The sequence below is a fragment of the Scyliorhinus canicula genome, chromosome 17 (genome assembly GCF_902713615.1).
Source record: "Scyliorhinus canicula chromosome 17, sScyCan1.1, whole genome shotgun sequence".
NCBI classification, from domain to species: domain Eukaryota; kingdom Metazoa; phylum Chordata; class Chondrichthyes; order Carcharhiniformes; family Scyliorhinidae; genus Scyliorhinus; species Scyliorhinus canicula.
In genome coordinates this window covers 64,616,797-64,643,629 of record NC_052162.1, presented here as the reverse complement: position 1 = coordinate 64,643,629, position 26,833 = coordinate 64,616,797, and the positions used below count along the sequence as shown (strand labels likewise).

At 45.8% G+C, this 26,833-nt stretch overlaps 1 protein-coding gene across 3 annotated transcripts in view; it reads right to left on the bottom strand.

The window, feature by feature from the left end:
- hdac8 (histone deacetylase 8) overlaps positions 1-26,833 on the bottom strand; it is a 103,789-nt gene that overhangs the window by 6,240 nt on the left and 70,716 nt on the right. For 2 of the 3 annotated variants that reach the window (XM_038774969.1, XM_038774968.1), the window contains exons 8-10: positions 21,388-21,560; positions 20,041-20,135; positions 3,760-3,865 (exon numbers count right to left, since the gene is read on the bottom strand). In XM_038774969.1, the coding sequence (XP_038630897.1) occupies positions 3,760-3,865; positions 20,041-20,135; positions 21,388-21,560 (374 nt within the window). Of the gene's footprint in view, positions 1-3,759; positions 3,866-20,040; positions 20,140-21,387; positions 21,561-26,833 lie in introns of those variants that run through there. The other variant, XR_005457661.1, reaches the window with a different exon arrangement.

Genomic DNA, 26,833 nt, shown 5'->3' with positions numbered 1-26,833 from the left:
TAAGGAAGCCCATGAGCTCATATCCATTTAAATTCAATAATGATGAGACCAACCAGTGCTGACCTGGTTTTTTACCTTTTGGAACATAGGAACAGGAATATGTAATTTAGCCACTCAAGCCTGTTGCACCATTCAGTGAGATCATACATCATCTATGAACTAACTCAATTTTCCCTATTTTTGTTCCGCATCTCTTTAATACTTTTGATAACAGAAATCCATCAATCGAAGGGCGCACGGCGGCGCAGTGGCTAGCACTGCTGCATCACGGCGAAATGGACCCGGGTTCGATCCCGGCCCGGGATCACTGTTCGTGTGAAGTTGGCACATTATCCCATTGTCTGCATGGGTCTCATCCCCAAAACCCAAAGATGTGCAGGGTAGATGGATTGGCCACGCTAAATTGCCCCTTAATTGGAAAAAATAAATTGTGCTCTCTAAATTTATAAAAAAAGAGAAATCCATCCATCTCAGATTTAAAATTAACACAGTCAGTTTGCAGAAGAGAATCCTAAATGCCAACCATTCCTTGCAAGAAGTGTTTCCTAATTTAAATCCTGAAAGGCATAGCTCTAATTTTCAGGCTTTGCGCTGTAATAAATCTAAACTGCACTCCTCCAAGAACAATAAATCATTCTGAAGGTGTGTTGCTCAGAACTGAACACATTACACCAGGTGAGTCAAACCAAGGTTTTGTGTAGCTGCAGCATAACTACGAACCCCTTAGATTCTAATCTTCCAGACATAGCAGCTGGTTTAGCACACTGGGCTAAATCGCTGGCTTTTAAAGCAGACCCAGGCAGGCCAGCAGCACGGTTCAATTCCCGTACCAGCCTCCCCGAACAGGTGCCGGAATGTGGCGACTAGGGCTTTTTCCACAGTAACTTCATTAAAGCCTACTCGTGACAATAAGCGATTTTCATTTCATTTTTTCATAAAGGCCAGTATTCCATTAATCTTTTTGATTATTTGTGTACCCATTTGTAATATGTAATAATCTACTTACATGGGCCCTCATTCTCTTTGGACTGCCACTATTTTTAGCTTTGCACAATTTACAAAACACTATTCTATCTTTTTCAATAGAAAGTGGATACTTCCAACTTATATATATATTTTTTTATAAATTTAGAGTACCCAATTCATTTTTTCCAATTAAGGGTCAATTTAGCGTGGCCAATCCACCTACCCTGCACATCTTTGGGTTGTGGGGGCGACACCCACACGAACACGGGGAGAATGTGCAAACTCCACACGGACAGTGACCCAGAGCCGGGATCGAACCTCGGCGCCGTGAGACTGCAGTGTTAACCCACTGCGCCACTGTGCTGCCCTCCCACTTATATATATTAAAATCCATTTGCCCGAGTTTTGCTTATTGATTAATTTAGTTCTCTCTTAGTAATTTAGTGCTCCATCAACACTGCTTACAATACCCATCTTTGTGAAATTGTAAGAATTGAATACATGGCGCTCAATCCTATCAAAGTCTTGAGAACCCAACACTACTCAGGCTATGCTATTTAGTGTAGCTGCCAATTCATCCTACTTTCTGTCACCTGCTACCTAGCTCATTTCCTAACCAGGTCAATAATTTGCCTTCAATTCCATGGCCTTCAAATTTACCGACCAATCTTTTATGAAGGATTTTATTAAGTGTCTTCTGGAAGACTATATAAATTCTATCCATAGATTTCCCTGTACACTAGTTACCCCTTCAGAAACAAAACAAACAGGTTCAGCAGGCCTCAACCTGTAGTACATTGTTGGTTCTCTCTAATCAGCTGAAAGTCTTCCAGGTGTTCTGTGACCCTACCCTTAATTATAAACTTTAGTAACTTGCGACAACAGATATTAGGTTAATTTCTTAAATAATGGAGCTACTTGGGGAATTTTCCCATCTAAAGGAATCAAGAGAACTTCAGAAAATTACAGTAAAGGCATCTGCAAAGTTCGTCTACTACCTTTAAAACCCTAGTATGAAAACTATCTAGATTTAGCAATCTTCAGTGACATTGGTTGAAAATTTACATGGTGTTGGCCCAGCCCAGTTCCTGAGAGGTCAGGGCTGAGCCTGCCTCCTCTGGCCTGGGAAAGCACTATCAGATTTTACAGTTGTTATGCAATTAGCTGTTGCCCCTATGAGTGAGGATATTCTGACGCCAGATGGCCGGCCGCATGCCAAAAAGCAGTAGTCACTGTTGGGACTGTAGTCAGGCTCAACATGGAACATCCCTGGAGGCCTTGTCAGGGCCCGAAGGGGAGGGGCGAAGGGGCGTGATTGAGGGGCTGAGCGGGTGGGGGTGCGAAGCAGGGACAGCCATTTCTGTTGCAATGGGGAGAGGGTTCCGTTCCGTCCAGGTGAGGCTTCCGTCTGGGAGGGTTCCGAGACGGTGGCGCAGTGGTTAGCACTGTTGCCTCCCAGTGCCAGGGTACAATTCCATCCGTGGGTCTGTGTGGAGTTTGCACTCAGTGTCTGCATGGGTTTCCTCCAGGTGCTCCAGTTTCCTCCCACAGTCCAAAGATGTGCAGGTTAGGTGGGGTTATTGCGTTACGGGGATAGGGCAGGGGAATAAGCCTAGGTAGAGTGTTCTTTCAGAGGGTCGGTACAGACTTGATGGACCTAATGACCTCCTTCTGCATTGTACGAATTCTATAGTCACATTAGGCATAAAGTGCCCGAGCAGGAGGAACCCCCCAAACATTTCACAGCCACACCTGCTGCCAGACTACCAATGCTTGTTTACCTGATAACTTCACCATGTGGCATGGTCTCCCCTGCAGTAGGTGTTGGCCCTAAAGTGGCCATTCACTGGTCAGTTGAGGGTGCCTACATTTCTGGTCATTATTTTCTTCATTATCATCAATTTGATATCCGTCACAAGTTTCTTTTCATACTCCGTTTTTTGTAGTTCTTACTATGTTTTCTCACCCTTTTCTGTTCTTTGTACATCTCCTATTCAATAGGATCTTGTATGCTCTTTCTACAACAACTTATATTTGTATAGCAATCGCGATTAAATAAAACAGCCCCAGTCACTTCACAGCAGATTTGACAACTAATGCAAGGACATTTAGGGCAGATTAGGTCATTTTTAAGGAGCATTTTAAAGGACGAAGGAGGGATGGAGAAGTTTAGGGAGTGAATTCCAGAGCGTAGGACCTTGGAAGCAGAAGGAATAGCCTCTGACAAATAAAACAGGGATTCTCAAGCGACCAGAATTTGAGGAGTGCTGATATCTTGGAAAGATGTGAGGCTGAAAAAAGATTATAGAGATTGCTAGGGTGTGAGGCCAAGAAAAACATTGTAGGTAAATCTCCAACTACGACTTGGTGAGTACAGTTCCACCTAGCTGGCCGCCAATTAATATTTTTTGGCAGGCAGAGCTCTTGCCCCTTAGCAGTATAAACTGTATCACTTTTAATTATTTTTTGAACACCACTGCTGATCAACAGATTTGCCCAGTTTACTGTGGGCAGCCTCTGCCTCATCCTGTTGAAGTCGACCGTACCTGAATCTTTGTAGCTGTTTCGCCCTTCTCCCTTTCATACAGGACAATGAACTCAATCATGTTATGGTCACTAATTGATAAATGTTTATTCACCATTACTTATTTTCAAATCTAGTATGGCTCACCCCTTTGTTGGTTCCAGAACAGTCTGTTGCAGGAAACTGTGCTGAACACACAAAATATTTGCTATCTATCTGATATGAATTCATCTGCTTTTCTCAATTTCCTGAGCGTTTGCACTGCTCACCTCGGATTGTGCTAAGTATCTGCTCGATCCGTTGAGGATCATTCTGGTCAGTCCTACAGCTGCGGGTGATTTCCAGAACATAATCAGGTCCATATTCTGTAAAATACTGTGAAGTCAATTGGGTTAGTAATGGCATTAAATAATCTGCAGCATTGTCAAACGGAGTACATGTTATAAGGATCCCGGCACGAGTTCAAATTCCAAATTTAAATTCAATTAAACAAACCTGAAATAAAAAGCTAAGATCTGTAATGATGAGCATGAAGTTACCATATTGTTTTAAAAAGCCCCAACTCAGGGCAGCACGGTGGCCGAGTGGTTAGCACAGCTGCCTCACGATGCTGAGGTCCCATGTTCGATCCCGGCTCTGGGTCACTGTCCGTGTGGAGTTTGCACATTCTCCCTGTGTCCGCGTGGGTTTCGCCCCCACAACCCAAAAAATGTGCATGTTAGGTGGATTGGCCACGCTAAATTGCCCCTGTGGTAATCACCACCGTTGTGTATATTAGGAGATTTGTGGTAAGACCCTGTACTACAGGTACGGGGGTAGTCCCTGCCTGTTGGCTCCGCCTAGTAGGCGGAGTATAAATATGTGTGCTCCCTGTACAGCAGCCATTTCGCCAGCTGCTGTAGGAGGCCACACATCTTAGAGTAATTAAGCCTCAGTTGTATTCAACTCTAGTCTTTGTGCAATTGATCGTGCATCAATTTATTACTCTAAGATATTCAGAAGATGGACCTCCGCATCAAACCGGATCGCCTGCTGGATCCGCAATCAAGCAACGCCAAAAAGGACTTTCGTAAGCTTGTTTCGAAGCTTACATCATGTCTGCACCAGACCCAATTCCGGAAGCTCAGAAGATCCAGATACTCTACTCGCGACTGAGCTCCAACGTATTTCCTCTTATCCAGGATGCACCGACCCACGATGAAGCCATGGCGCTACTGAAAGAGAATTACGCCCAGCAGATGAATACGCTCTCCGCCAGACACGTACTCTCTACTCGTAGGCAACTCCCTGGTGAGGCTGTAGAAGATTTCTGGCGTGCTTTCATTATCCTGGTCAGAGACTATGACTGTCAGGCCGTTACGGCCAAGGAACATTCGAACCTCCTCATGCGGGACGCTTTCGTTACGACAACCTCATACGCCAACCTCTGCGCTGCCCTGCTACTCGGCCTGGACGTCCAGTTTAACCTCCAGAGCCCAACACTGAAATTCGGTGGGCCCCTACCACCCCTTACTGTGTGCGGCCTCGCGACCCTAAAGGTCAACCCACCTTCCCTATTTGCAAACCTAACCCCGAATTGCAAATCCGTTGCCACCAGGAGCAGACGGTACAGCACCCAGGACAGGACCTTCATCAGGTCAGAGGTCCAGCGGCTGCTTCGGGAAGGCATAATCATGGCCAGCAACAGCCCCTGGAGAGCCCAAGTGATAGCGGTGAAAACTGGGGAGAAACACCGAATGGTCGTGGACTACAGCCAGACCATCAACAGGTACAAGCAGCTCGACGCGTACCCCCTCCCACACATATCTGATATGGTCAATCAGATTGCACAGTACCGGGTCTTCTCAACTGTAGACCTAAAATCCGCCTACCACCAGCTCCCCACCGGTAAGGCGGACCGCCCATACACTGCCTTCGAGGCAGATGGCCGCCTCTACCATTTTCTCAGGGTTCCCTTCGGCGTCACCAACGGGGTCTCGGTCTTCCAAAGGGAGATGGACTGAATGGTCAACCGGTACAGGCTGCGGGTCACTTTCCCGTACCTAGATAATGTCACCACCTGCGGCCACGATCAGCAGGACCACAATGCCAACCGTGCCAAATTTCTCCACACCGCCTCTCTCCTAAACCTCACCTATAACAAGGAGAAGTGCGTATTTAGCATGAACCGCTTAGCCATCCTCAGCTATGTGGTCCAGAACGGAGTTCTGGGGCCCAATCCCGACCACATGCGCCCCCTCATGGAGCTCCCCCTTCCCCACTGCCCCAAGGCCCTCAAGTGCTGCCTGGGGTTCTTTTCTTACTACGCCCAGTGGGCCGGACCGCACGCGCCTGGTGAAGGCCTCCCACCTCTTTGAACGCCTCAGCGTGGATTTCAAAGGGCCCCTCCCCTCCACCGACCGTAAAACGTACTTCGTCAGTGTGGTCGATGAGTACTCCAGATTCCCCTTCGCCATCCCGTGCCCCGATATGATGTCTGCCACCGTCATCAAAGCCCTCAACACAATCTTCGCTCTGTTCGGCTTCCCTGCCTACATCCACAGTGACAGGGGATCCTCATTCATGTGCGATTAGCTGCGTCAGTTCTTGCTCAGCAGGGGTATCGCATCCTGCAGGACGACCAACTATAACCCCTGGGGAAACGGGCAGGTGGAGAGGGAGAACGGGTCGGTCTGGAGGGCCGTCCAGCTGGCCCTACGGTCCAGAAATCTCCCAGCCTCCTGCTGGCAGGAGGTCATCCCCGATGCGGTTGCTCTTATGCACTGCGACTAACGACACACCCCATGAACGTCTCTTTGCCTTCCCCAGGAAGTCCACATCCGGGGTGTCGCTCCCGACCTGGCTCGCATCCCCAGGATCCGTACTCCTCCGTAAGCACGTACGACTCCAGAAGGCAGACCCGTTGGTTGAAAGGATGCAGTTACTCCACGCTAAACCCAGTATGCCTACGTGGCGTACCCCGACGGCCGCCAGGATACTGTCTCCCTCAGGGACCTGGCACCAGCAGGTTCCACACACACACACACACACCTACGGCCCAGTGCCACCCTCCCCTCCCCCCCGTGCATCCAGCAGCCCCCCCCCCCCCCCCCCAGGACCATCCGTCCTTCCCCTGCTCACACCCGAGGATTTCGGCATGCTCCCGGAGTCACCGAGGATCAGACCACTACCGGAATCGCTGCCACCATTGCGTCGCTCCCAACGTCACATCAAGGCCCCGGACCTGCTAAACCTGTAATTGGTACGGGACTGATAAAGCACCTTGTACTGGACTTCAAAAATTTTTTTGCCTCTGTATATTAAACTTGCTCTGCATATAGTTATCCGCCACCTCCGCCGGACTCAATTTTAACAGGGGGTGAATGTGGTAATTACCACTGTTGTGTATATTAGATGTATGGTAAGACCCTGTACTACAGGTACGGGGGTAGTCCCTGCCTACTGGCTCCGCCCAGTAGGCTGAGTATAAATATGTGTGCTCCATGTACAACAGCCATTTCGCCAGCTGCTGTTGGAGGCCACACATCTTAGTGTAATAAAGCCTCAGTTGTATTCAACTCTCGTCTTTATGCAATTGATCGTGCATCAGCCGCTTAATTGGAAAAAATTATTGGGTAATCTAAAATTTTTTTTAAAAGCCCCAACTGTTTTGCTGATGTCCCTTGGTAAGGGCAGCAAAATCTGCTGTCCTTATCAGGTCTTGTCCACATGTGACTTGGTACCTACAGCCAATATAGTTGACTCTTAACTACCTTCTGAATAGCCTCGCAAATCACTCAGTGTTCAAAAAGGCAGCACTTTCTCAAGAACAATTAGGAATGGGCAATAAGTATTTGACATGCTATTGATGGTCATATTGCATGAATGAATTGAAAAAATAGGAAATATAGTATTTACTTACTTAGGTCTATTTTTACCCCTGCAGCAACTATAAGGTGTAACACTGGCTGCCAATAATCTGAAGTTCTTTTTATTTAAAAACTTGTTTTTATTCAAGATCTTACAGAATTTTTACAAAACCACTACCAAAAGAAGGGAAAAAAAATATTAACAACTTAACAAAACAAGGTGGAATAACTACAATTTACAAGAGAAATCTATCCACAACTCATACAGTCCCTCCCCTCCCCGGTTTGCTGCTGCTGCTGACTTCCTCACTTAACGTTCTGCGAGAAAGTCAAGGAACAGTTGCCACCGCCTGGAGAACCCCAGCAAGGACCCTCTCAAGGCAAACTTTATCCTCTCCAAACTTAGAAATCCAGCCATGTCACTAACCCAAATCTCCACACTTGGGGATTTTGCATCCCTCCACATTCACAAGATCCGTCTCCGGGCTACCAAGGAGGCAAAGGCCAGGACTCCGGCCTCTTTCGGCTCCTGCACTCCTGGATCTTCTGACACCCCAAATATCGCTATCCCCAGACTCGGCTTTACCCGAGTGTTCAAGACCTTGGACATAGCCTTTGCAAAGCCTCGCCAGAATTCTTTAAGCGCCGGGCATGCCCAAAACATATGGACATGGTTTGCTGGGCTCCCTGAACACCTCACACACCTGTTCTCCACCCCAAAGAACTTGCTCATTCTTGTCGCTGTCATGAGCGCCCGGTGGACCACCTTAAATTGAAACAAGCTAAGCGTGGCACAAGATGAGGAGGAATTGACCCTGCCGAGAGCGTCCACCCACAGGCCCTCACCGAGCTCCTCCTCCCACTTACCCGTCAGCTCCTCCGCCGAGGCCCCCTCCATCTCCTGGTACATGTCTGATACCTTTCCTTCTCCTACCCACATGCCCAAGACCACCCTATCCTGTATCCTGCGGGAAGGCAGCAGCGGAAATTCCATCACCTGCTTCTTCAAGAAAGCGCGGACTTGCAGGTACCTAAAGGTGTTCCCAGGGGGCAAACAATTTCTCCTCCAGCACCTTCAGGCTAGAGAAAGTCCCATCTATAAACAAGTCCCCCATCCTTTTGATACCCGCTCTGTGCCAGCTTAGAAACCCTCCGTCTATCCTACCCAGGGCGAACCTGTGGTTGTTTCATATCGGGGTCCAGACTGAGGCCCCTACCTCCCCCCTGTGCCCTCTCCACTGACCCCAGATCCTCAGTGCCACCATCACCACCGGGCTCGTGGTGTACCGTGCCGGCGAGAGCGGTGCCGTTATCAGTGCCCCCAAGCAAGTATCCCTGCAAGACGCCCCCCCTCTACTATCCATTTCCGAATCATGGATATGTTCGCTGCCCAATAATAGCTGTAGAAGTTCGACAGCGCCAGCGCCAGCCCCCCCCCCCCCCCCCCCCCCAAGACTACGCTCTAAGAACAGTCTTTTAACTCGCACCCCGCGAGTTTGCACACACAAATCCCGTGATAATCCTGTTAATAATCTGAAGGTCAATGATATTTACAGCATCAGTTTCCCACCAACATCCAAATTTGTACTTTAAATATAAGCAAAAGCAAAAATGCTGGAAAAGTCAGAAGGTCTGACAGCATATTTCCAGCATTCACTGTTCAGTATAATCAAATTCTTGAATAGGAACTCCCCAAGACTTACATTGCCATGGTTCATTCAGTATTTCCCAATACAGGGTACTGTGAGCATGTCTTTAATGTGGGCAAGATGACCGCTCATCTTAATCAATTGTTTCCGTCTACACAGAGCAATCCAAGCTCATTACTCAGTCTAACAGGCAGGATTTGGAAGGGCAATTGCCTGTAAATTCTGCAGTACAATGTCTTCAGAAGTAATTGCAGGAAGTGCCAACCACGCAGTTGCCCTGTCTGAGTGTTGATAAATAATTAGCTAACTTGGGGCTCCATACAAGCGGAACCAATTATACTCATGACAATGGAGTTGTAAACACAACCAGAGATTAGCAGCACAGAGTTCAGGTTGCACACCCTCACTGTGTTCAGTTTACTAATGTTCTACTTTATTTTCTTTTAAAAATAAATAAATTGAGAGTATCCTATTAATTTTTTTCAATGGCCAATCCCGTGCAAACACAGGGAGAATATGCAAACTCCATACGGACAGTGACCCAGGGCCGGGATCGGACCTGGGATCTCGGGTCTACTATGTTTTCAATGAGAATTGCAAATTCACATCCTAGGTAGCAATCTCATCTAACTTGACAATGATCTATGTAAAGTGTGTAACCTCGACACTGCTGACTTGGTTAAAGTGATTTGGTTATAATCCCAGCCTCTGATACTCAAAAATGTCTATACTTTGAATGAGCTGCTGGATGGAATGTCCCTTGTGTCAAGGTGATCACCACTACTGGTGAAGTAGTCCAGAGTTCAGACAATATGATCTGTCAGGCTGAAAGAGGGAGCTGAGTGACATGAAAGCAAAAGAAATGAAATGATAAATCAGATATTTGATTCCAAATTGCAACTTTCCCCCAGAGATAGGATATGATGTCTAACGGAAAGCTGTAGTCTCTCTGCAAGTGTATCACAAGGTTTTAAAAAATAGATTTCTGAAGGATACTGAATCTTTTCAGCTTTTTTCCCCATAAAACTTATCTAAACTGGAAAAAGCTCTAGTGTAGCACAATGAAACCTCATCTCAGTCAGCAGCAGCTGGAGTCGCAGAGTGCAGAGAGAAGGTATCCAATTAAACATGCTCGGGAAGAGGATGTGAAACGAAAATAGACAAATCTTGTTCACATATCTCATGAAAATACTCCAAAAGGTAAATAAAAATAGCAAAACACTAGTGTGCTTCTCTGCACTGTGTGTGAGAATGATTGCAAATCAACACTTAAATTCAAACTGGCAGTGTGTGAACAGATGCCCTAAACTGCACATACAAACTTAATTACCAGAGGAAATGTCAGTTCCTTCAGTGCAGGCAATGATGTTAATTATCCATGGAAATGGAGCAGTTAACTTCCTTTCAAAGCTCAAACAGCATTCTGAAATTAGACTAGAACCATTGAAGTTCTCTTCATGAGGATTGTCAAGCTGAAAATTCAGTTTCAAAAGTCCCATTTCAGATCATTCCACAATTCTCAGTCCTGTTTTTTTTAGCTCTTGACCACAATCTTTTTTTAATCTTTAAAAAAAAATAAATTTAGAGTACCCAATTCATTTTTTCCAATTAAGGGGCAATTTAGCGTGGCCAATCCACCTAGCCTGCACATCTTTGGGTTGTGGGGGCGAAACCCACGCAAACACGGGGAGAATGTGCAAACTCCACATGGACAGTGACCCAGAGCCAGGATCGAACCTGGGGCCTCGGCGCCGTGAGGCAGCAGTGCTAACCTACTGAGCCGCCGTGCTGCCCTTTGACCACAATCTTAATCCTTCTTCCACAATTTTAAAATTATAAGTTGTGGCAGTTGATCATTTCTTTCTGCTTTTGTAAAATTTATTTTCTCTTCCAATGGAGTCTCTTGGGGCAGTACAATATTCACAGACTGGTAACTTGCTTTCAGAGTTCAACCAAATTCAGCCTTTGGTGAAAGGCCATGAACCACACTAAGATGGCTGGTTCTCTCATGACTGGTAGATTCTTAGCACCTTCCCACAGTAAAATATCAAAGATCATTACTAATGCAGCATGTTGATGAGGGAAACAAACACTTGCCATCGCTCCAGGACTAGTGACACTTCAACATGCTGCAACTCCTCAACATGTTTTCCTGTCTTTGCAGTTGTTGTGCCACACAGGCGAAATAAAAATCTATTCACGGATTCAAATGAACAACCACCTCGTACCAAGAAGAAATAAAAAAAGCGCAAGTTGGGTAAATCACCATTTGACAGTTGGCATGGCAACCCAGAATGAACAAGCTGTTTGAGATTCCAGGAATTGTTCTCGCCAATAGAACAGAGTACCTCCCTGTTGACAGAGGTCAAAGGATTCTTATATTCACTGCATAACTCACGAAAGATCATCATCAGCTCAGTGAGCCAAGAGATATCCCCCCACCCTGCACAACTGCTCTCAATCCATTTCTAGTGGACTAACTCAGATTACATTTGCTATGATGTTTACATTGTGTTAAAAGAGCAGAGTGGAACTCAGGGATTAGCAAGAAATAAATTAATACACTGTACTATACAATGCTGGGTGGCACTTAATGCACTGTGCTATAGAATAATGAATGACATTTGAGATGAATGCTTCTCTTTCTACCCTGAAGAAGTCTTAAGGAAGATGTTGCCCCACACTTCTGAAATCATCAAATCTATGGAAGAACATCATATAGCCAGACTGTGTAGTTCCGACTAAACAACTAAATTTGATTTATGGCAAGCAAAATTATGCAGAGACAAAAGTAATCAGTAGATAAACATCAATAAGTAAAGGACTAAACTTTATCTCATCTGTTCCATTCACAATATAAATTCTAAAAATTTGCAAGTCTCTTCAGTAAGTTTTAGGCACGAGTGAGTGATGGAAGATCTTAAGAGAAATTAGCCTCAGCACATATTAATACAGCAAAACATGGGGAAAAAAGGCAGCATATGCATGGTTAAATTTCTTCCTTCACTTTGATGTCCAAATTACCAGACAAAAGATACCCTTCACAAATAAATCAAAACAGCAGTGTCTGAGACACAAAAGATCTCACAGATGTAAACAATCTCAACATACAAAGGCCAGACATATAATTTAACTAGATTAGGATTCTATAGAGGTGTCCAGTTAATTTGGCCAATAAACTCCAGAAGGCACAGGATGTATTTTTAAATAAAGCATGGCAGCCACAAATTATCCTAACAAGATACAGAATTAAATCGAGGCTGGAGGGATTGGAGGATTAATCAAGCCAGTCGCTTAAAATATTAACATTTATGTGAGGTAGAACAACCTAGAGTAAAAGGAAAATATTCCGGATGCTCGAAATCTGATATAAAAACAGAAAATGCTGGATAAACGCAGGCCTGGCAGTATCCGTGGAGAGAGAAATAGAGTTAATGATTTGAGTTATTAGGGCAGCACAGTGGCGCAGTGGTTAGCTCTGCTGCCTCACGGCGCCGGGGTCCCAGATTCAATCCCAGCTCAGGGTCACTGTCCAGGTGGAGTTTGCACATTTTCCCAATTTTTGCGTAATTTTCGCCCCCACAACTCAAAAGATGTGCAGGGCAGGTGGAAGGTGGATTGGCCACACTAAATAGCCCCTTAATTGGAAAAATGAATTGGATACTCTAAATTTATTTTTATAAAACATTTTGAGTCCATACGGCTATGGACTCGAAATGTTAACTTGTTTCTCTCTCCGCAGATGCTGCCAGGCCTACTGAGTTTATCCAGCATTTCCTGATTTTAGAATAGCTCAGAGTACTGAATTCAGGTCTGTCTCATAGGTGTGGACAGTTTTCGTTAATTATTTACAAGGGCATCAAAAAAGCAAGTGTAGAACAGAGGTTGATATGCCATGCAAAGAATGAAATGAGGATAAATTTTCTAAATATTTAAAAATATAATTTAGCACAAGTCGACATTCAAAACTCATATAATTCATAATGCCAAAGCAACCTTTTCCTTTTTCCTCCCAGTTGGGAAACAGTACATGGAATTGGGGATGATTAATCTAAAGAGAGGGGGATAATGATTTAAAAATGCAAAATAAAACTTGCTCCATAGGCTAAACACAATATAATCTCCATTGAAAGCTTTGTTAATATAAACTCTGTACTGGACACTCTAGGCAGAATTGAGCGATGATAGTGGCAGTCTCGTCCACTGACTGGAAAGTGGCTGGCAACCCTATTGCTGTCAATTCCAGGAGCTTGGGTAGGATCAAATGTCCATTGTTATAAATGACTAGTTCATACTGCATCATAATATTTTACTGGTAAATGTTAGTTCCAGGAAGGTTAAAGTTTAATTGCAGAAAATGGGATAAATGCAACAAAAGCAGCTTGAAGACTATTCCACTTAAAAGGTTAATTTAAGGGATTAAGAGCTAGAACGGTAAAATGATAAAACAGCAGGTGGGCTTAATTACCTGGAGAACTGGAGACTAGATGCCCACAGTATTTGCAAAGAAGCACAGTGCAACCCAGAGAGTTGTTTTATTGCATAGGGAGGTGGTGGCATAGTGGTATTGTCACTGGACTAGTAAACCAGATCCAGAGGGCAGCACGGTGGTGCAGTGGTTAGCTCTGCTGCCTCATGGCGCTAAGGGCCCGGTTTTTAATCCCGGCTCTGGGTCACTGTCCATGTGGCGTTTGCACATTCATCCCATATTTGCGTCGGTTTCGCCCCCAAAAGATGTGCAGGGTAAGTGGATTGGCCAAGCTAAATTACCCCTTAATTGGAAAAATAAATAATTGGGTACTCTAAATTTAAAAAAAAGAAAACCAGATCCAGGTTCAAATCCCGCCACTGCAGATGGTGAAATTTGGATTAAATAAAAAAAAATTAAAAGTCTAATGATGATCTATTGTCGATTGTCGTAAAAAAAAACCATTTGGTTCACCAATGTCCTTTAGGGAATGAAATCTGCCATCCCTACCTGGTCTGGCCTACATGTGACTCCAGACCCAAAGCAGTGTGGTTAAATATCAACTATAGTGGCCCCCAGTACTCCTTCTGAGCCCCAACTCTGCAATTCGGCAATAAATGCTGATGGCCACCTCCCATAAACAGATTTTTTAAAAATTAAGGCACAGAAGGAGGTCATTCGGCCCATCATGCTTGCACCAGTTCCCAGAAGACCAATCTAGCTAGTCCCATTCCCCAGCCCCATCTCTGTAGCCCTCTAAATTAATCACTTTCGAATATATATGCAGCTCTCTTTTGAAACCTCCAATGGAATCCGCCTCCACCACTCTCCCAAGCAGTGCATTCCAAACCCCAACAACTCTGAGTAAAGAAGTTTCTCCGAATCTCACTCCGAGCTCTCTTGCTGACAAATCTTGAAATTGTGACCTCTAGTCACTGACATACCAACTAGTGGACACAGAAGATCCTTCTTTTCCCTGTCAAAATTGTTCAGAATTTTGAACACCTCAATAAGGTCACCTCTTAATCTTCTCTGCTCCAAGGAGAACAAGCCCAATTTCTCCAATCATTCCTTGTATCTAAAATTCTTCATTCCTAGTATCATTCTTTAAAAAAAAAATTTAGATTATTTTTTTTCCAATTAAGGAGCTAAATTGCCAATCCACCCAATCTGCACATTTTTGGATAGCGAGGGTGAAACACATGCAGACACGGAGAGAATGTGCAAACTCCACATACACAGTGACCCAGGGCCAAGATTCAAACCTGGGTCCTCAGCGCTGTAGCCCTAGTGCTAATGTGCCGCCAATTCCTAGTATCATTCTAATACATCTCCACTGCACTCTCTCCAGGGCTTTAACATCCTTCCTTGAATAAGGTGCGTAGAACTGAACACAATACTCCAAATGTGGTCTGACCAATGATTTCTAGAGGTGTTGCATCACTTCTTTACCACTATTTATACCTCTATGCCTCTATTTATAAACCCAAGGATAGAATCATAGAATTTACAGTGCAGGAGGCCATTCGGCCCAGCGAGTCTGCTCCGGTCCTTGGAATTAGCACCCCACTTAAGCCCACACCCATAACCCAATAACCCTACCATACCTTTTTGGACACTAAGGGCAATTTAACATAACCAATCCACCTAACCTGCACATCTTTGGACTGTGTGAGGAAACCGGAGCACCTGGAGGAAACCCAAGCAGACACAGGGAGAACGTGCAGACTTCGCACAAACAGTGACCCAACCCGGGAATCGACATGGGACCCTAGAGCTGTGAAGCAACTATGCTAGCCACTGTGCTACCCTTTTAAAAAAGTTTCAACTTGCCTGGCCACCTTCAGAGAATTATGCACTCGCGCCTGGAGGTCCTTCTGCACCCCCCTCAAAGTTATACCATTGAGTCTATACTGTTTCTCCATGTTTCTACTACTAAAATGCATTGAAGTTCATCTGCCAGGTGTCTGCCCATTTGGCCAGCTTGTCAATGTCCCTTTGAAGTCGTTCGGCATCATCCTCACAATTCAGTATTCTCCCTAGCTAAGTATCATGTGCAAATTTAGAGATTTTGCCTTCAACACCCACCTCTTAATCATTCATATAATCAGAAAAAGCAAGGGTCCCAACACTGAGCCTTGAGGAACATCACTTTATTGTGTGTGTGTTTCCTGGGGGAGTGATTGTTCTGTAGCAGGCTGAAGCTGGCTCAGGAGAAGTCCCAGAGACCTTTTGATAGCTCTGTGCAGTTAGGGCTCAGGAGAATTTCTGGGGAGTGGAAATGATGGTAGATGGTCACTGGTTCCATGCTAAAAAGAGTTAGGCCTCAGAGGAAGCTCTGGGGGTATTTTATGGCTTGGTGTTGATGGAGAGATCGGAGCTTGGTGAAATCCAGTGGCAGTGCCAGTCCAATGAAGCTAGCCAGCAATTAAGGATTTGAAATTGGAGGGGGCGATAGTGGAGCAGGAGATAAAAAATGCGATTGGGAGGAGTCAGTCGGGGAAGATGGCAGGGCTGGATGGGTTTCCGGTGGAATATTATAAAAAATTCAAAAATAAGCTGGTACCGCTGATGGTGGGGATGTTTGAGGTGGCGATAGGGAAGGGGATGTTACCACAACTTTGGGGCAGGCATCGATTTTCCTGTTACTTAAGAAAGATAAGGATCTGACGGAGTGTTGGTCATATAGGCATATATCACTTTTAAACGTGGACTCAAAAATATTGGCAACGGTACTGGCATGTAGGCTAGAGGAGAGCCTCCCGAAGGTGATAGGTGAAGATCAGACAGGGTTTGTGAGAGGGAGGCAGCTCTTTTCGAATATTAGGAGGGTATTGAACGTGGTTATGGCACTGGCGGAGGGGAAGGAAACAGAGGTGGTTGAAGGGATGATTACCTCGTTCATTTGGGGAGGGAAGGTGGCCAGAATTAGAAAGGTGCTACGACAGAGAGGAAGGCAGACAGGAGATTTGGGTCTTCCGAACCTGATGTATTATTTCTGGGCGGCGAATATGGAGAAGGTACGGAGCTGGGACAGAGGGGTTGACTCCCAATGGGTCAGAATGGAGCTGGGTCCGAGGGGTTGACTCCCAATGAGTCAGAATGGAGATGGGTCAGAGGGTTTGACTCCCAATGGGTCAGAACGGAGGAGAATTTGGGTAGGGGGTCAGGTTTGAAGGCGCTAGCGACAGCGCCGCACCCGACGGCCCCGGGAGATACTCAAGGAGTCCGGTAGTAATAGTTTTGTTGAGAATTTGGAGGCAGTTTCGCCAGCAATTCAGGTTGGGGGCAGGGTCCAAGGAAATGCCGATTCGGGGGAACCATAGATTTGAGCCAGGGAAGTGGGATGGAAATTTTCGGAGATGGGAGGAGAAAGAAATTAGGACACCAAAGGATTTGTTTCTTGGAAGTTGGTTTGCGGGGTTGAAGGAGCTGGGAGCGAAGTCTGGGCTGGAGCAGGGGGAAATATTTAGATACATGCAAGTTCGAGACTTTGCCAGAAAGGAGATACAGAGCTTCCCAGTAGAGCCGGCTTCCACATTGCTGGAGGAGGTGCTGACGACAGGGGGACTGGCGAAAGGGGTGGTATCAGCGGTTTATGGGGATATTTTGGGGGAGGAGAAGGCGCCGCTGGAAGGGATCAAGGCAAAGTGGGAGGAAGAGTTGGGAGAGGGTATAGAGGAGGGGTAATGGTGTGAGGTGCTCCAGAGAGTAAATGCCTCCACCCCATGTGCGAGGTTGGGGCTGATACAGTTGAAGGTGGTGGATACAGCGCACCTTACAAGGACGAGGATGAGCCGGCTCTTTGAGGGGGTAGATGTGTGTGAACATTGTGGGGCGGGGGGCGCATGCCACGTTCATATGTTTTGGTCCTGTCCAAAACTGGCTGGAGGATTACTGGAAGGAGGTTTTTAGGGTAATCTCCAAAGTGGTGCATGTGATACTGGACCCGGGCCCTCGGGAGGCTATATTCGGGGTGTCGGATCAGCCGGGGTTGGAAACGAGTGCGGAGGCAGATGTTGTAGCCTTCGCTTCGTTGATCGCCTGAAGGCGGATCCTGTTAGGGTAGAGATCAACCTCTCCATCCTGTGCCCTGGCATGGCGGGGGGACCTGCTGGAATTCCTGACACTTGAAAAGGTCAAATTTGAACTGAGGGGAAGGATGCAGGGGTTGTACAATTCATGGACGTTATTCATTATGCACTTTCGAAAATTGGATCACATCGAACATTAGGGGGGGCTGGGAGGGTTGGGGGGAGAAGGACTGTATGTGTTAATGGTGACTATGGGTGATTCCTGATTCCTTTTTGTCATTTGTTTATGTTAACATGCGGGCTAATGTTTGGGGTTTGGTGGGAGGGTGGAATCGTTGTTATTGATATGGGGATTGACATTACATTTGTTACTGATTATTGTTGGGTGTAAATTTGGGAGAAAATGTGAAAGAGGAGAATAAAAATATATTTTTTAAAAGTTGAAATTACACAAGTAGAGCCTGGAGTGCAGACTTGGAAATCCAAGGAATGCTGTCTCAGGAGATAAAATTGAAACATTTGGAGGCGTGCAGACATTGATCCAGTCAGGTTGGAGTGGATCTGAGGGAATTCAGAGGCATGATCTTCAGAAGTTAAAAGTTTGGAGTTCCCTGTGAGGGAGAGAGAGCTTCAGTGAGATTGGTTGACTCAATGTTTACTGGTTTCTGGGTGGGTTGCTGAGAAATCCGTCTTGGTCACATTTGTTATTTTGTGTACAGTGTGGTGCATTTGACCAGTGTTCCCATTAATTAAAATGTATCTCTTTTTACCCTGACTGTTATAGAATACAAGATAAATTGTTTCATCTTTTTCTAACCTTATAGAGTGTGTTTGTTTGCACAAAACCTGTGGAATCTTGTGCTTTTATTCATATAGCAAGCATCTTGAATCCCAAACTTTGTCTACTTTAACCAAAAGGTTATTTTCTAAAATAAATTTAGTGTACCCAATTAATTTTTTCCAATTAAGGGGCAATTTCACGTGGCCAGTCCATCTAGCCTGCACATCTTTGGGTTGTGGGGGTGAAACCCATGCAAACATGGGGAGAATGTGCAAATACCACACGGACAATGACCCAGAGCCGGGATCGAATCTGGGACCTCGGCGCCGTGAGGCTGCAGGGCTAACCCATTGCATCACCATGCTGCCCATTCTAAAAGGTTATTTTGTCCCTAACCCAGATCTTATCAAAAACCTGGGGTTCGGTTTAGAATTATTATTTAAAAAAAAAATTTAGAGTACCCGGGGCCGGGGTCAAATCTGGGTCCTCGGTTGTGAGGCAGCAGTGCTAACCACTAAACCACGTGCTTGCCCCTATTTGGTCTAGAATTATAACACCATCAGGAAGTTAACTGGCTAGCTTTGAAGGCGAAGAGCTCACCCCCACCTTCATCCCCAGCAGAAGTGCCAGAAACATTGGCCACTCCTACGTCTATGGCAGGCCCTGGACCAGAAGCATTACTGGACCTGGGAGAGATTAGAGTGGGGTGGGGGTTGTTGTGCAGGGCAGGGGTACTTTTATAGCAAGGGTGGCCCTTGCCATAGAAGAGCCATCCATGGGGCACAGGCACAATGTGTCCTATCATGACGGACCCCCACCTTGAAGCCCACAGGCAGGCCACCAGTTATGCTCTGTGGCAGTGGGATACGACCCTTAATTGGCCATTTAAAAGCCTCAATTGGCCTAGGGACACAGAAGGCTGACCTCAATCTTTCCCATTCTGGACTTAATTAAATTCTGCCTTCTGAATATTTAAGCCCAGTATTTAAAACTTGAAACGAACTTCAGTACTACATTGAGGTGGTTGTTGACAGAAGATCTTTCACATTCATGAAAGCAGAAGCTCCACAGCTCTTCTTCGACACTGCTGAATGGTGGGTCATTATCATGCCAGCAATGGTAGTATGTTCATTTAGTGCAGGAACAATTGAACAACCGTATTAAAAACATTCCTGCAATTGGACACGATGTGCCACACTGATGGAACGTACAATTTCCTCCAGTGCCGACGGTATACTAGATCATGAGTTGGAGTGTCCAACTGTTGTACTGGGGTCACTTGCAACCCAAACCCTGGTAATCTGTCCCTTGTAACCCAGGCGATTAAGTTCCTTTTCTCTGCACAATAAGTAGGCATGCTGAGTACATGAAGAAACAGTCATTCAGGAAAAAACAGAAACTTGTACGGCAAGCATAACATTGTATTTGCATGGACTCAATGTATCTGTAATAACAGCATATACACAATGTTTGAAAAGAATCTTCACAATATTACCCATATCTAAAAAAATATTCACGGTCTAAAGGTTGCAAGTAAGCCTATAGAGGCCTCTCAGCAATGATTATGCCAAATGCTTCGTTTATGAATCAAACAGTCGTAGCTTATTTCAGTCCCGAACAAGCCCATCATTCTGGTCGAAATGGAAAGACAGTGCGTTATTGTTGTGCTGTCACTTGACTACAAAACTGTATTCAGAGTAAAAGTCCCAGGTTTGATTAGTCAGAGTGACTCAGCAAATTACAAGAAAAGGGAGTCTGTTTCAGCCTTACCTCATGATCAGGAATCTCGGAGGACAGGGTTTTTCCAAGGATAACAGCAGTCAGATATGTCCAGCAACGGGCTGTGTTAGCATGGTTATAGCCCCCTGTCTCCACCAGAAAAGCAAACCACACAGAAATAATTTATATGGCAGAAGGCACAGTGACAATGTCATGTATTACTGACTGATCTTAATACAATCCTTCCACACACTTACATTGAAGTCATGATAACTAATGGTTTGCGAAGATTTCCAATTATTTCATATTTCCTTCTTCCTCTATCCAATAGGTCTTTCCAAGTTGGCACAATGCATTTGATCCTCAGTATGTGGAGCAGGAGTACCTGTACTTTTTTAGATCCTCAGCAGCAATGGGACTAACATTAAATTTATGAAAAAATAAAAATAGAGTGCCCAATTCATTTTTCCAATTAAGGGGCAATTTAGTGTGACCAATCCACCTACCCTGCACATCTTTGGGTTGTGGGGGCAAAACCCACGCAAACGGGAAGAATGTGAAAACTCCACATGGGCAGTGACCCAGAGCCGGGATCAAACCCGGGATCTCGGCGCCATGAGGCTGCAGTGCTACCTATTGCGCCGCCGTGCTGCCCCTGTGACTAACATTATTGACAGCCACATTACAGCCCCAGATCATGTCCTACCACAATGTAATATTTCCTTTCCCAAGTCAACCCCTTGAGCTAAATCAACAATTTGGTGCCAATCTGGGCAATTGGTGCTTTAAGGACATGTACATTATAATCTGAGCTAAAACTTCCCAAATTCATTTTGTACAGGATACTTACAGCAAACTGAGGAGTGTTTCATTCCATCAGTCTGGGATGAATTTGAACTCGGGTCCCAAGTTTCATACCCTGACAGTCCTTTTCCAATGTCTCACTTATTTAACTGTGATTGCATCACTGATAAACTCAAATCCTCCCCTTATTCAAAACCTACATGCACAGACTTCCAGATAATATCACTGCCATGAATAAGCAGTGGTAACCCCAGATGTTTTACTTTGCCTAACTCAAGGACAGTGACTAAATCTGCATAACTTTTACTTGCTTCAGCTAAAATGTATTCATTCTGTACAGACCTGGGATGGATCCAGGACCTTCCTGGCCAGTTTACTTCTGTACCACACTGTATGATGCATCTACTTGCACAATTATTAAAGAGCTCTTTCTTTATAAGAACACTCCTAATGCAAAATGTTAAACTATTTTTAAAACACAGCAAAGATTCCTCTTATGGGCAATGTTGAAACTTGCCAATGAACTGGTTACTTTTCTATTTACAGTTATCAATCATCTCTGTTCCTATTACAACAAAAGACAGATTGACTCACCTCCTCCCAAGACCAGAGTTGGCAACTCCCAGTTCAGAATGTAACGGAGGCACTTTCCCACTCCCACTGGTGTCATATTAAAGGAGCACATTGGGTCTCCAGCAATAGTATCTGCTCCTAGCTGGCAGACCACTGCTTCAGGGTTGAATGATGCATACACCTCCTTCAACACACTAATGAGGAAACAAAATAAGTAAATAGATGTTACTGGATAACAGGTATTTGTTGCATGTGGCATTGCAGAATCACTGTAATCAATGATTTCCTCCCCATCAGTCCTATTGCCATATAAGAATGAGCAAGAAATGCTGGCCAAAATCTGGGGACAGTGGAGACGGCATCGGGGGGAAACAGGGGGCTCGATGGAGGCTCCACTGGGTGGCAACCATCGGTTCATCCCGGGGAACAAGGATGGGGGATTTAGGGGATGGCAAAGGGCGGGCATCAGCAAATTGAGGGACCTGTTTATTAGCGGGAGGTTTGTGGGCCTGGGGGAACTGGAAGATAAATTTGGCCTTCCCCAAGGGAACATGTTCAGATACTTGCAGGTAAAGGCGTTTGCTAGGCGACAGGTAGAGGGATTCCCTCTGCTGCCGTCGCGGGGGACGATGGACAGAGTGCTTTCGGGGGTGTGGGTCGGAGAGGGGAAGGTGTCTGACATCTATAAGGTAATGCAGGAGGTGGACGAGTCGTCAGTGGAGGAGCTGAAGGCTAAATGGGAGGAGGAACTTGGGGAGCAGATAGAGGACGGGACTTGGGCGGATGCCTTGGAGAGAGTTAACTCTTCCTCCTCATGTGCGAGGCTTAGTCTCATCCAATTTAAAGTGCTGCACCGGGCCCACATGTCCGGGACTAGGATGAGTAGGTTCTTCGGGGGTGAGGACAGGTGCACCAGATGTTCGGGGAGTCCAGCAAACCACGCCCATATGTTCTGGGCATGCCCAGCACTGGAAGAATTCTGGAACGGGGTGGCGGGGACGGTGTCGAGGGTGGTTGGATCCAGGGTCAAACCAGGGTGGGGACTCGCGATTTTTGGAGTTGCGGTAGAGCCGGGAGTGCAGGAGGCGAAAGAGGCCGGCGTCCTGGCCTTTGCGTCCCTAGTAGCCCGACGAAGGATTCTGCTACAATGGAAGGATGCAAGACCCCCAAGTGTGGAGACCTGGATCAGTGACATGGCGGGATTTATAAAATTGGAAAGGGTCAAATTTGCCCTGAAAGGATCAATACAAGGGTTCTATAAACGATGGCAGCCTTTTCTGGACTTCCTGGCTCAAAGATAGGTAACTTGGTCAATAGCCGCAGCAACCCTGGGGGGGGGGGGGGGGGGGGGGGGGTGTTCCATATTGTAGCGTCTATTCTGTAACTTTATATTGTGTTAATTTGCGTTGTTGTTAAAATGCTGTGTTGTTCATGGAGGTGGGGCGAATGTTTATGATTGTTAATATTATTGTTATTTTTGGTATTTTACTATGGTGCATTATTGTTGTATAAATTCAAAATTTTTCAATAAAAATTATTTTTAAAAAAATGCTGGCCATGCCGGTGATGCCCACTACCCAAAAATGCAAAAAAAAAAATAGGTCAGTCTAATATCAAGGCTCTGCTTAATTGGCTTGTTATTATCCATCATTTATTGTTCTTCATGCAACCAAGCGAAAGGTGTGAAAGCCTACTTATGAATTTGCTAACAGTAAACTTGATGAGAGCATGCTAAGATGATTTTCCACCCGATTTTATCCCTCGTGACATTCCCTTCAGGGAATCGAGCTTTCCTTAAAAAAAATCCAATGTTCAACTGCCTGATCACCCAAGCTGTATATACACCTTATTAATCAAAAAATCTGTTCAAGGCTAAATTATCCAATACAAAAAAACAGCTTCATAAAATCAGTATTCCTAAATTTGCACAACTATGAATAAATATATAGAAATTATTTTTTTTTGTAAATATTTTTATTGAACATTTTAAAAATGTATACACATATACAAAAACATAACACTAAAACAAGAACAGCACCCCCCCCCCCCCCCCAAAACCCCTTACCAACCCCAACAGCTGACAGTGACTAGCACTTTAAAATGCAACAGAACCTCCCAACCGGCCCCCTCAGCGTATACTTAACTTTCTCCAAATACAAAAATTCCGGGAGGACCCCAGCCACACCAAGGCACTAGGTGGAGAAGCTGACCTCCACTTCCGCAGAGCATGGCTATGATCAATTAGCAAGATGAAGGCTAAAACATCTGCATCCACTCCCACCTGCAACTGCAACAGCTCTGACACCCCAAATATGGCCTCTAGGGGACCCAGCTCCAGCTCCCTGCCCAAGATCATCGATATGGTGCTGAAGAAAGAGCCCCAAAAGTTAGCTAGCTTATGACATGCCTAGAACATATGTATGTGATTCGTTGTGCCCCTACCACATTGCTCACTCCAGAAACCGCCCCTCCAGAAACAAATCCCCCATTACCGCCACCCCTTATCCTCCCATCCCCGAAACCTGGTGCTGACCCTAGCCAGCCACAACATATGGTTGTCCTCGACCCTCTACCTGCTTTAAAGTGCTGCCGTAATTGCCTCCATAGTTAAAAAAAAAATTTAAAAATTTAGAGTACCCAATTCATTTTTATTACAATTAAGGGGCAATTTAGCGTGGCCAATCTACCTATCCTGCACATCTTTGGGTTGTGGGGGTGAGACCCATGCAGACACGGGGAGAATGTGCAAACTCCACACGGACAGTGACCCCAGGGCCGGGATCGAATCCGGTTCCTCAGTGCCGTGAGGCAGCAGTGCTAACCACTGTGCCACCGTGGCCTCCATATCTTTAACGTAGCCACTCAGAAAATTTACTCGGGGAGAATGGGAGTGGGGCCATAACCAGCATCTGCAATCCTATCCTCTCACACGATCTGGCCTCCATCTTTACCCAAACTGACTCCTGATCCCCCCCACCAACTCAATACCTTTTCCACATTTGCCACCCAACAATAGGAAAGCAGGTTCAGCAGCCCCAACTCCCTTGACTTACGGTCCCTCTGCAGGACCACTCATTTGATTCTCGCAACCTTCCCTGCCCAAATAAACAACGAAAGCATGCTCTCCATCCCTACAAAGAACGTCTTTGGTCGAAACACTGGCAGGCATTGAAATAGGAACTTTACCAATGCAGTTGGCCCAAGTTTATTTGTCCGGACATGAGCTTTTGGCTCCTGGTACAACAACTTAATCCACAACACAAATTTCGTCCCGATCCAAAATCACTCCAGCACCACAAACAGATAACACAACTCCACCCTATCAAAGGCCTTCTCGGCATCTAGTGCCACATTCACTTCCTGCTCATCTCCCTCTACCTGAGACAACACCACATTCAACTGATTCCAGACATTGGAAGACAATTGTTTACCCTTCACAAATCCCGTGTGATCTTCCCAATGACCTGTTGGAGGCACCCCTCCCACCCGAGGGCCAGCACTTTCTCTAAACTCTTTGCATCCATGTTTAATAATGAGATTGGTCGGTATGACCCATATTCCACAGGATCCCAATCCTTATTCAGAAGGAGTGAGATGGAGGTCTGACTCGTCAATGCTGACAGCACTCCCCAAGCCACCGCATGCTCAAACGCTTCCAGCAGCAGCAGGACCAACCTGTCCTTGAACTTCTTTTAAAATTCCATCAGCAACCAACGCGTCCCTGGTGCCTTCTCAGTATTTTTTTTTGTTTTGGGACGTGGGTGTCGCTGGCTGGGCCAGGATTTATTGCCCATCCCTTATTGCCCTTGAGGAGGCAGGTAAGAGTCAACCACATTGCTGTGGATCTGGAGTTATATGTGGGCCAGACCAGGTGAGGATGTCAGATCAGATTTCCTTCCCTAAAGGACATTAGTGAACCAAATGGATTTTTACAACAATCGACACTGGTTTCATGGTCATCATTAGACTTTTGCTTTCAGATTTTTAAAAATTGAATTCAACCCACCACCAATGTCTCGCGTTCGCCATGATCAGATAAGTCCCCGTCCTTCTGCCCGAATGAAGGCCTCCACGTTCTCGAAATAAGGGTCTCTCCCATTGCATGTGCCCCTCAACTTTGCTGGGTAGATCACCCCCAGGCGCACTCCACACTTATACAGTGCCGCCTTTGTTTTATTGAAGGCAGCTCTCCTTTTCGCCACTGGGAGATCCTGGTAAATTTGAATCACAGTGCCATCTCACTTTGTCCCCTGCATCTGCTTGTCCCCCCTGAATAAGTTCTCCTTTGCCTGGTAGTTATGAAAGCATACATCCAGCTTCGATTGGTGGGCGCTGTCCAAAGCCACAAGGGTGGGGGGTGGCGGACGGACACATTTGCCTTCTCTCAGTTTCTTCAGCATCTCCGCTATAAACTTTGTTGGCCTCTGGCCCTCCATGCCCTCCGGCAGCCCCATAATCCGTAAGTTCTGCCTCAGAGACCAGTTCTCAAGATAGAACATAGAACAGTACAGCACCGAACAGGCCCTTCGGCCCTCGATGTTGTGCCGAACAATGATCACCCCACTTAAACCCACGTAACCCGTATAACCGTAACCCAACAATCCCCCCTTTAACCTTACACTACAGGCAATTTAGCATGGCCAATCCACCTAACCCGCACATCTTTGGACTGTGGGAGGAAACCGGAGCACCCGGAGGAAACCCACGCGCACACGGGGAGAACGTGCAGACTCCACACAGACAGTGACCCAGCCGGGAATCGAACCTGGGAACCTGGAGCTGTGAAGCATTGATGCTAACCACCATGCTACCGTGAGGCCCCAAAGATCCTCCATCTTTGCTCTCAGGCCTCTATTCCAATCTTCGACCTTGGTCATCATTGCTTCAAGCGAAGCGAACTGGTCACTGTGTCTCAACAGTGCTTCTTCGACCCCTTTCAATGCCTTGTCCTGCTTCCTCACCATCTCCAATGTTATTCTGAAAGTCTCTCTTATCAGGACCAGCAAGTCCTCCACCAAATAATTGAGAGACTCCAGCATTTCCCTTCCATGCTTCTCAAAAGTGTTTAATGAACTGCCATTCAAACTCCACCACCATCACCTCTGTCAATGTATACACCGTTATATAGGCTGCCCCTCCTGGCCCACTCGGCTCCTCCATCTTCCCTACCCACGCACCCTTCATTGTACTCAAATCTCTTGGCGGACTAGCGCCCAAGTCCATCCTCCACCAACCATTCTTGAAGGGGACAGCTTTTCACGCAATTTTCCCCACAAAAACCAAGTGAAAAGGGCCTAAAACTCAGGACTCTGGTGGGAGCAACCCAACGTGCAACTTCCTCCTACATGCCACCACCGGAAGTCCCCAATATATAGAAATTAATTAAAATCAAAGTTCTAAGTTTGCCTGCTTATCATGGTTAGGTTTTTTTCTTTCAACAGTAACTGCAGTAAACCTACCATCCCCA